Raw genomic sequence first — 11,273 nt, forward strand, 5'->3', positions numbered from 1 at the left:
ACCCAAAGGATCCAGTTAATCCCCATAAATTCCCATAATTTCCCATAATTCTCATGGATATTTTCCAATTTGGAATAAAAAACTGGAAATTTTCCGCCCCTTTGCAACCCTAAGCATACACAATGTATACACTGACAATACACTGACCAAAACAGACAAAACAGAAAACAAAGGACAGAACAAACCTGACGACACAATAAAACAGGACAGAAAAGTAAAAACAAAAACAAAAACAAAAACAAAACAAACCTTCAGGTTGCTGATGTGCTTGAAGACGAAGGGGTTGTTGATGTTGATGGCCTTGCGGATCTTGTCGTTCATGGCGTTGATGTAGGTCTGGTACACGGCCATGCACTTCCTGGCCAGAGACGAAGCGTAGAAGATCGGGATGTCGTGGAGCTCCGGGTGGTTCTGCCAGTACTCGTCTGGTCCACACACACACACACAAATAAAGTTAATGAACCTACTGCTATGAGTATAGGGATTTATTTATTTATTTATTTATTTGGTTCATTTTGGGCATGTCACACATGACCGAAAGGGAAAGCGGGAGAAGCAAAAGCTTATCTAGTCCGCCCCCAATACTCATATTCATTTTTTCTGCATGTTACATTATGGCATGGACCAATTTGCCAAAATGTTGAACTATCCTTTAAGGTAAAAATCTTGCATAGTTCCTCTTTAACGGTATAGTATGTAAGAATTCCCCCATCTAGCGGTGCGGTTGCATATCTGAACGTATTCTTGATGTTGCATTCACGTGAAATCGGGCAGACGTCAGACAGACAACAGACGCTGCATGTAACAGGATAAACAAGCCTCTATGTAAACAAGTGGTCCGCCAGCACGAGGCAAAACAATACAGGCGTAGCAATATGTTGTCATGGTGATGTCGTATTGTTTACCCGACCCACGTTTTACCGTCTTTCTCACGTGGAGTAAAATGACATCCGGTTGGTTGCCGACGGCCGTCTGCCTGACTGCACCTGAATGCAACACCAGTGCCTCCGTCCTTCCTCACACTACACAGTGGCAGGGCCGTTGTATAGGGGAGAAAGGTGATGATAATTCTAGGGGCCCAGCGCCCAGTGGGGCCCATAAAAACCCCAGTAGTCTAATCTTTGTATGACTGATTTATTCTGTGTAAGACCCTGACTAATACTCATAGTACACTGTGAAAACTCAACATCTTTCCAAGAATATTTGTCTTATTTCTTGTCCAAATGTCTCATTTCTAGTCAAAGCTAATCTCTTTCCACTTAAAATAAGACTCATAACCTAAAAATTAACTTGTTTTTAGATAATTTTCACTTGTTTCAAACTAATTTTCACTTGAAATAAGTAGAAAAATCTGCCAGTGAAAGCAAGTTTTTTGTGCTTGTAATAAGGAAGAAAAACTTGTTCCACTATCAGATTTTTTCTACTTATTCCAAGTGAAAATATGCTTGAAAGAAGTAAAAAGTGTCTAAAAACAAGCTACTTTTAATATTCTGAGTCTTATTTTAGGTATAATGATATTTGTTTTGACTAGAAATTACATTTTGACTAGAAATAAGACAAATATTCTTGGTAAGATACTTGGGTTTTTGCAGTGTAATGTTGCATTAGCATCAAAACAAGGTAGGCTACTAGGCTAAATAAAAAATGATAATACATACGTAGTCTAAGAAAAAAAACTGGAAAAGTTAGGGGGAGGGGCCCACTTTAGTATTCTTTAAGGGGGCCCAGAATTCCTAGCAACGGCCCTGCACAGTGGTGACAGTTTTAACAGGCCGAGCCGACAGCTCCGCTGAGTTTCCGTGGTTACCTACGGTCACGATGCAACATGGCACCTCGGTTCGGTGCGTCGCCCACTCATGTATTTGTAACGACTTGTAACAACTCATTCTAAGGTACGAGAAAGCTTTCATTTGTATGCGGGTGTGATTCGACTTCAGTGAAATACGTATTTATGAAAGTAATATTTGATTTTTGCTAATAAAAAGCCAAATAAGTTACACACTGGGGCTTTAACGAGTGTGTATGGTGAATTAAAATGTTTCTGTGTGATCCATAGACAGAAACACGTCCCTTAGTTTAATCTTGTAAATAAAACTTGAAGCCTGAATTTATTTTTCCCTCAGCTGAAGGGAAAGCGCCACTCTTAGGTCGCCGTGCGTCGTCATGGCGTCGTTGTTGCCGTGGTCTCACCGAGGATGAGCAGCAGCTCCTGCGCTCGGCCCAGAGCGAACACGGGGATCAGACATCGACCTTCTCTGTTGACGATGTCGTGGACCGTGTTGCAGAACCGAGCCTCTCGCTCCTCCCGCTTCTCGTGGATGTGAGTCCCGTAGGTCGACTCCTGACACACACACACACACACAACAAACACACACACACACACACACACACAGGTTCAATGTTAAGTGTCTGTGCTCTGTGTTTAAATAAAGATTGAACAGGTTGAACGGCTCCACTCACGGTGATGAGGATGTCTGGTTTGACGCTGGGGATCTCCGCCGCCATCAAGTGTCTGTCCTCCTGACGGGAGAAGTCTCCTGTGTACAACAACTACACACACACACACACACACACACACACACACACACACACACACACACACACACACAGGGATGCAAACGGGTCAGGACCAAAAAAGAGAGGTATTGTCTGGCGGGGGGGGGGCTCACCATTAACAATATCACAGAAAAGTCAATTTCCAGTAGTTCAACCCCAACCAAGTATTGAGTGCATATAGATGGACAGTTTTCAGAAGGCCAACATTTCTATATTAAAAATGCTTTAAAAAAATAAAAACCATTGCAATATTTCAATTTTGGAGATACTGATTTTTAGGTCTTCACTGAATGTTAGTCATAATTATTACTATTAAAATAAACTGAAGAAATAAAGACATGGGATTTAACATCCCATTCGGTGTGTAATGGACATATAGGCCTATATAATGTGTTAGTTTCACTTTAATTGAACACATTCTACATGGCGGAGGCGACGTCTTTCCACTTAGGGCTTCCTTCACCTCTGAAACGGGGCAGAGCTCCGTGGAAACACCTGCCTGACACAGCAACGTAGGGAACCGTGCACGTCCGTGGAGCTGTGCGCCGCGGACGTGCACGGGGGGAAAAAACGGCGTCACCGCTTTGGGTAACGTGCGTGCATGTCGCGCGTCTACATTGGAGGTCGGCTGTTATCAGTGTAATCAGAGACCATGAATGAGTTCGCCTCACGTGATTGTCACTGTCAGCCTGTTAGAAAAACATTTTACTGACCCGAGCTGAGACGCTGAGACCCCCCCCCTCAAAACAAAAACTCTTCGGATCTGAACGATTCACACAAGTCACCTAATTGACCCTTCGCGTAAGCCCCGCCCCCTTGGTTACTGTTGCTACGCCGGGCAAGCTTTCACTCCCAGCCATGCTCCTGGCAGTATTTGGTATCGATTTCAAAGGAAATATCAGCAAATTTCTGGATAAACTGTTCTGAGATAATAGAGAGAAGAAATCACAAAGAGCATTCATAGTTTTCAGTGACGTGACTCGCGCAGGAGGATAAAACATCTGTTCAACGACACGACTGGACAATGTACAGAGCAGCAGTAAGGACCGGTAATTTTTACGTCTATCAACCCACCAAGACTTAGGTCATCTCACTGGTCATGAAACGTTGTCAAACTCTAAGTTTTTGGGCGATTGTGAACCACATACAGTTTTCGCTGCTGTTTTGTTTTCTCCCACCGCTGTATCAGTCAGTGAAAGCAGTCCCTGCCTGGAGGATCCCTCGCCTAAAAGCCCAGGTAAAAAGCCCTAAAAGTACAGCTGTCATTTCGGAGGTGAACATATGGTTTTCCCCATATCTACACTTGCTCAAGTCGAAAAAAAAAGTCCGCTCATATCTGAACATCTCTATATTGCTGCTGCCGCCGCCGCCGCCGCCGTAGTAGCAGCAGCAGCAACAACATCCTTCTCTACAAACAAATGTTTTTCGTCCTAGTCTCAAAATGTGTCCACAAAAGCAAACGTAATGACTCACTGCTGAAAGCTTGCCAGGCCTATAGTTACGGTTGCTAACGTAGGATTGGACAATAGCCGTTTGTGGGAGGAGTTGGCGAAGGGTCAATTGGTCATGAAAAAAGCGAGTTTCGCTTTTCGGCGCGCTGTTTGCATCCCTGTGTGATGTTCAGGGACAGTCAGGACAGTCTGAGGACTGACAGCTCTGAGGTTGAAGTTTATATTAATGCACCATGACACTGTGGCAGGTCTCTGTACTAGGGATGTGAATCTTTGGGTGGCTCACGATTCGATTCCGACTTTTAGGGTCACGATTCGATTCAAAATCGATTTTCGATTCAACCGATTCTTGATTTTCTTTTTGCGATTTTTAGTTTGCTTTATTAACACCAGACCATGTGAAAACGTTGAATGATGATGATGTCTACAGACTATTATATCAGAAGCCATATTTCCCCCCAAAAATGCACATCACATGTTTCAGATTTATTCAGCAGCAATATATTCGAACCATTTTAAAGTTAACTGCTACATGAAGCTGATTTTATAGGCTACTCTCTTTTCAAAAGCCTGGACTGAAGGATGTGAATATTTGGGTGTCTCTTCGATTCAAAATCAGTTCTCATGCACATGCACATGGACATGTAGCCTATCACCTGTAACAAAGGCTGCTAAAAAAAAAAAAAAAAAAGAGACGGCACTCTGCTCTCAGGCCAGCTCACCTGCAGCCTGTCTGCAGCGCCACAGAGGAGCTGTCAGAGCTGCTGCTGCTGCTGGTCCTCTCTCTTCAGCCTGCTGTTTGGCTGCACTTTGTATGAGTTTAAAAAAGTGAAGATCTAACGTCACCTGAGCACCGATCAGCTGATCCAGAGCGCAGTGGATGTGGCTGCTCACACCGTGTCCTAACTGGATGCGACGCGAACGAGCGTCCGACAATCGCGTCACATCTGACGCTCTCTGTCCACACTGAATCCGTGCGTTCTGTGGGAATGGAAGCACATCAGCTGTGCGCTCGCCCGCTCGACAGACTGGAGACGTAACTACCCGGTTAAAAGATGGGTGAATTGTGCCTTTTAAACAGAAAACAAGTTTCTTGAAATATAGAGCCAACAGCAAGTTGTCTCTATAGTGTAGGAACACGAGTTGTAAAAAACATAATGCAGGGTTTTCTGTAACATTATAAGACGGCGCACCGCCCCCGCCCAAGATGAATGAAGAGGCTATTAAAAAAAAAAAAAGTCCGCTAGTCTCCTTGAAGCGGCTGTTATGTGTCTCTCTCTGGCGGTGTCAGCTGATGTGCACATCTGCAGCAACCCAAACAAATGCACATGTTACTGTTGACTGGCTCTATTCCAGCCACATGATTGGTTCGACGCGGTGGAAATCTCATTATCATTGGTTATTTGTATTGTCTGCCAAAACATGGATGAATGAAACATATCGACCACGTCTCATATTTCTATTGAGGAAAAGTTATTTCACAATTTATAGACACAACACCGACAAGCACTGAGAGCCGCATGTTGCAGTGACGTTATATAGGCTATAAAAAAAAAAATCCGCAAATAATAAGCCGACGAAAAGGTGCAACTTGCCACTTAACTTCTTGTCGATGTATTATTTGCGGGGGCTTTCGGGGGATCTGCTGACGGTGGAGGATCTGGGACTGATTCACTGTGGACCACCACCAGTCTGATCAGGTCCATCACAGCACAGCAGCTGCAGCACTGCCCCGCTGTCACATTACTCTCGCGTATCAGCTCAATCTGTTTACATTAAACCGACATCAGGAGAATAATGAGAATTATGATTATATATTTGTTTCGAATTTTGGCCCCTGGATCATGATTTTTCGCATTCTTGGTTAAAAAAAAAAAAATCCTCTAAAAAAAAAGACAGTTGGGATGCATAATGTGTCTCATAACACTGTGCGTCACGCTAGGGGTCGGTGGTGTTTTATTCTAGGGGTCGGTGGCGGCTGTGAGACAGCAGCGGCTCCACGGTGAGGGGGGGGCAGCTTCTGCTCACCTGACTCTGTGCAGCTTCTTCATTAAATCCAAACAGTCCGACACAGCGACGCACTGCTCCTTTGACTCTAAAGTCTCTGTAGCTCATCAGCCCGGAACTCGCCGACATGGATCAGAAGCGACGGCGGCGTTTGGCCTCAGTGTCTCGGACTTCCAGAGCAGCTACAGCGCAGCGTTGTGACCTCAACCATGGTTGATGAGAGCAGAAATGTTGTTGTAGGCCTGTGCATATTCTCATTTGTCCAGGTCATAGTATTTCAAAGGAGGTTAAATCGAAAGCAACTGGACTTATACTGAGTCTCCAGACCAGTTAGTTGGACCAGTCCCAGCCTGGTCAGATGCTACATGAACTGATGAAGCCTCTTGGATGAGAGGTGAAACGTCTTCCTAGACAAATAACTAAGTCCAGTTGAACCTGCTTTGAAAAAAAAAAAAGTTGTTGGCGGGCTCGTGAATTTTTTTTTGACACGAGTCAAAAAGAGCGATAAACCGCGTATCTCGCGTTTGGTCGCGCGTCACAACTCGAGCGAAAAAAAAGCGATGAAATAGACGAAGACGCGAAGGTCCCGTCGCCCAAAAAGAATCGCGTGTATTGCGTCGCAAAAAAAAAAAGTCGCGTCTACCGCGTCGCGCGCCTAATCGCGTCTCGCGCCTAATCGCGTCTTTGCGTTACGGCCTTTTACACCGCGGACGTAACGAATAAACGGTGACGGTGTGAACGAACAACATAGAACAGGACCAGACGTGGCGTTGTTTCCTCTTTTCACCGACAGCTCCACTCTCCCTTACTTACACTAACTACTGTTATTGTTGAGGCCAGAGAATTGTGGGATTTGTAGTTTTTGACCAATCGCAGGTTGTGCTCTTTCTTTTTGTGATTTTCCTGGTTCACACATGTATTTTTTTTTAGGGGCAAATGCGAGTGAAATGCTCGTCCATGGTGGGCATAAGAAAATTTAAGACCTGTCTAAAATTATTTCAGACTTGAACACAATAATTCAACAAATTTAAGACATTTTAAGGCCTAAAATTTAGATTTTCAAATTTTAGACTTTTTAAGACCCCGTGGATACCCTGTTATTTCATATAAAAGTTTAAGTGCATGCATATTTTATGATGCTGTGTATTTCAGGTGTAGGTTAATATACACACACCTCAGGAGGCCTGTTGACTGGTTAAAACAAGGTAATCAGTAGATGGGAATTAACTTCAGATTTAGTCACGGATCACCTTCAAACTCTCCTTGTCATGATATTTGAATTAATTATACATCAACACCAGCATATATAGGATTAACACAACATACAAATGAATAAAATGATCTAAAAGTATACATTTGTTTATTATTAATTGGATTATTCAACAAAATGTTAAAATTATAAAACCATCCTTCAACTTAAAGCCCGAGGCGACGTCTTTAAACAGTTTATTTTGCTCATCAAATGAAGAGAAATTGACTCTGGAGCCTGAAGTCTGTGATTATTGATTAGGATTTTCAATCAATCACTTTTTAATCAAAACACAGCTGCGTTTTAATCTTCACTGTTTCTGCTCCAACTAAGATAAATAAATCATAATAACATCTGTTCTTTGTCGCAGCAGAGAGAGTGAATCACTGCGATTCATATGTTTATAATTTACATAATGTGATATTATGTGATAATGAAGTTTAGGTGAAGAGGTGCATTCTGGTGTAACATATGGGACGCTAGGACCCAGGTCACCAGGTGGGGAACCTAGCAACAGCAGCCACACAGTACATGAGACTAGGATCTCGCGGGACTTTGCAAGTCCACGTTTGTTCTCGTAGCTCACCCTCGTCCATGCTCCTGTTGCCGGCGTCGTAGGTCTGAGAAGAAGAGAGGTAAACACTTTTCTGGGTCTATATGCTTGTGTTTTATTGAGTTTAGATTATTTACCTGTCCTTGCATTTTTAGTGTGTCGGTTGGTGCCATGAGGGTTAAACTGCATTGTACCTCGTACCTGTAGGCCTTACCTCGTAGCAGTTTAAGGTGGGAGCCACTAATAATATGCCCACCTAATATGGTGTTGCCACCCGTCTGCTGCTGTACATTCTGTGGTTTATCTAACTTTGTATTTCCTGTTATATTACTTCTCAGTGCATTTTAGTGTGTCTGTTGGTGCCATGAGGGTTAAACTGCATTGTACCTCATACCTGTAGGCCTTACCTCGTAGCAGTTTAAGGTGGGAGCTACTAATAATATGTCCACCTAATATGATGTTGCCACCTGTCTGCTGCTGTACATTCGGTGGTTTATTTAACTTTGTATTTCCTGTTATATTTGTAGATATTAATCATCAGCACTTTATGACCAGCAGCATTAGCTGTCCCAGTCTATCTACTGTATTACCTGGATGCGCTACAGCTTAGCTCAAAGCAGGTACGAGAGACTGGGCATGGGTATCATCTGGGTCAGTTTTAATAATACTGTTGAATTTCTTGTAATGTATTTATTCTGTTTTGTAGGCTGAACTGGCGACACACGTCGGCAGGGCAGCCACTGTTCTCTCCTCCCAGAGATCCTTATAATTAGTGTCTCCATTTTTGTTTTTGTTTTGTTGCGCTTATATCTTGATAGTTGTGACCATCCACCTTTCCATGGTGTCGTAGAATTTAATGTTTGCTCTGGAAGTGTGCAGTGCCTTCGAACCTTTAAGTATACAGTGTTTTTGAACTGTTTAAGTGTGCAGTGCCTTTGAACCTTTCAGTATACAGTGTTTTGAGCTGTTTAAGTGTGCAGTGCCTTTGAACCTTTAAGTGTGCAGTGTCTTTGAAGTGTGTAGTGCCTTCGAACCTTTAAATGCATAACAGTATTCACCTGGTTATGTGTGTGTCCAACTCTAGGTATCAGCCTGATCAAATACAAAAGTATTGATTTTATTGTTGAGGGGATATTGTTAAAATAAACTTTATTTTTGTATAACTTCAAAAGCCTCTGCTTGTCCTTGCCCTAATAGGTATTAACCTGAGTGGGGAGTGGTTGCTGTAAATTAGTCACACTGCGTGTAGTCCAGGGTCTCTCCCCTTTAAAGAGAGTGGCGTTGTCATACACAAGTAACCCTAGTGCCGGTCACATTTGGCGTTGTCGGCAGGATCGCGGAGGCTTTTTTTTTTTTTTTTTGTGTGTGTTTTTTTTTTTTTATTTGGAGACACTAAGGTAGCAAGGGTTGGGGGTGGAGGAGGAGGACAGTGGTTGCCCAAGAGGAGATCCAGAGGACATCCACCGCACTCTAGCTGCAACACCGCCCTCTAGCTGCAACGCCGAACCACCAGCGTTTACACACACAGTGGACAAAGACATTATTCTTGGGGGGGTTCGCTCACCCATGTCCAAGAATTGATTGTTGGGTGGTGTTTTTTTTTTTTTGAGAAAGTCAATTAAAATGTCTGAATCAGAGGAACAAATCAGAGCCTTGACTGAACTTGTTCAGCAACTAAAAGCAGAAAATAATAGACTCAAAGATGGGGGAAACGGAACAGTAAATGTAGAGGTCCTGGGCCCTCTAGCCGTGTAGTAACTAATAATGTCAGTAGTGATTCAACGGGGGGGGGTGTACATGTATGCACCAAGAGAGAGGAAATGTCCACGGTTTTCAGGAGATATAGCTCAGGATGGGTTAACTGTAGAAGACTGGGTAGAAGAAGCAAAAAAGTCACTGTTTGTGCAGCACACACAGGTTGAACAAGCAACATTTCTTTGTGATCTGCTAGATGGGGAAGCTAAGCGGGAGGTAAAATTTAGCTCTCCAACTGATAGAGCCACACCAGAGGCTATTTTCACAATACTGCTTGATAATTTTGGGTGTGATCAAACATATGTGAGTTTACAGAGACAATTTTTTCAACGCCGGCAACAGGATAATGAGTCCATACGTGAGTTTTCCCATGCTTTGTTGCATTTGATGGAACTACTTGAAAGTAAAGATCCAAGGGGGGTTTCGAATTCAGATTTGGTGATCCGTGACACATTCATTGAAAACGTACGTGACACCAAATTACACCGTGAATTGGCCCACTTGGTTCGGCAACATCCTAACCATTCCTTCAAAGATGTACGTAATGCAGCTATCAAATGGGAAAAGCGAGGGCCCCCTGCTTGTGGACAAAGAGCACGAGCATACTCCTGTGATTCGAATGCTTCAGGATTAGGTCAAGGTGATGTCGACACCAACGCCATTGCTGCTAGGTCCAGTGATGAGCTGGCAGAATTGAAGGAGTGTTTACGCAAACAGCAAGTACAGCTAGATGCCATTCTTAAACACTTAGGCTCTTCGTCCACTGCCCCTAATTATACAAGCCCCCAGGATCCCCCCAGCAGCAGCAGGCCAAAACAATACCAGTTCCAGCCAGATGGAAAACCAATATGCATGCGGTGTCACAAGGCAGGTCATATTGCTAGATTTTGTCGGGTTGAAATGGGTGGTCTCCCTGGGGGGGTGGGATCACGGGGACGGGGCCAATGGGTGGGAGCAAGAGTGAATGCAGTGGAGCAGCAGGAAAACTAGCGCCCTCTGGTGTTGGGAACCCGATACCAGAAGGGGGATTTGTGGGTTCAAACAGGCAAGTCTGGCATCCCGGCTAATTGGACGCTGCCCAGTAGTAAAGATCAGAGTAGGGGGGGTGGAGGTGCCGTCCTTACTTGATACTGGATCAATGGTAACTACTGTAACACAGGCTTTCTTTGAACAGTATCTGATGCCACAAACAAATGAGCAACTGAAATCTTGTACCTGGCTCCAATTAACAGCAGCTAATGGATTAGATATTCCATATTTGGGGTATGTGGAGTTAGACGTTGAAGTTCTCGGCACCACCCTCCCACAGATGGGCATCCTGGTGGTAAAAGACCCCCCTGATCCAGCTTCCCAACAAAGGAAAACTGTAGTACCTGGTCTGTTGGGAATGAACATTATCAGTGGCTGTTACTCTGTATTATTCAGGGAACATGGTGACAATCTCTTTTCTTCTCCTCTAGTAAAACAAGCTGAGAGGGAATGGGGGCGTGCATTGTCAGAGTACCAACAGATGGACCGCCTCTTGCAGACCGGCCATGTAGGGGAGGCTGTGACACCACCGGGACCGGCAATCCGGATACCAGCGGGCTCCCTACAGTTCGTCCAGGCCACCTGCAACCAAGGCCCAGGCCCAGCCCTTGGTACTGTATTGCTGGAGCCTCTGCCCTACGGAAAAGGTCGGTTACCCATGAACCTGCTCATA

The 11,273-nt window shown here is 44.1% G+C and overlaps 1 protein-coding gene across 1 annotated transcript; it reads right to left on the bottom strand.

The window, feature by feature from the left end:
• Positions 1 to 249: 249 nt before the first annotated feature.
• On the bottom strand, positions 250 to 2,546 carry LOC146960684 (cleavage and polyadenylation specificity factor subunit 3-like; the record flags this gene model as incomplete). The annotated part of the gene is made up of 3 exons (XM_085772154.1): positions 2,461 to 2,546; positions 2,191 to 2,341; positions 250 to 425 (listed from the first exon to the last, which is right to left on the bottom strand). Coding segments are annotated over exons 1-3 (372 nt in total), but the record flags the coding sequence as incomplete, so codon positions are not given.
• Positions 2,547 to 11,273: the final 8,727 nt, after the last annotated feature.

The sequence above is a fragment of the Trachurus japonicus genome, unplaced genomic scaffold, assembly GCF_045865225.1.
Source record: "Trachurus japonicus isolate A0001 unplaced genomic scaffold, Traja_1.0 AP030133.1".
Classification (NCBI taxonomy): domain Eukaryota; kingdom Metazoa; phylum Chordata; class Actinopteri; order Carangiformes; family Carangidae; genus Trachurus; species Trachurus japonicus.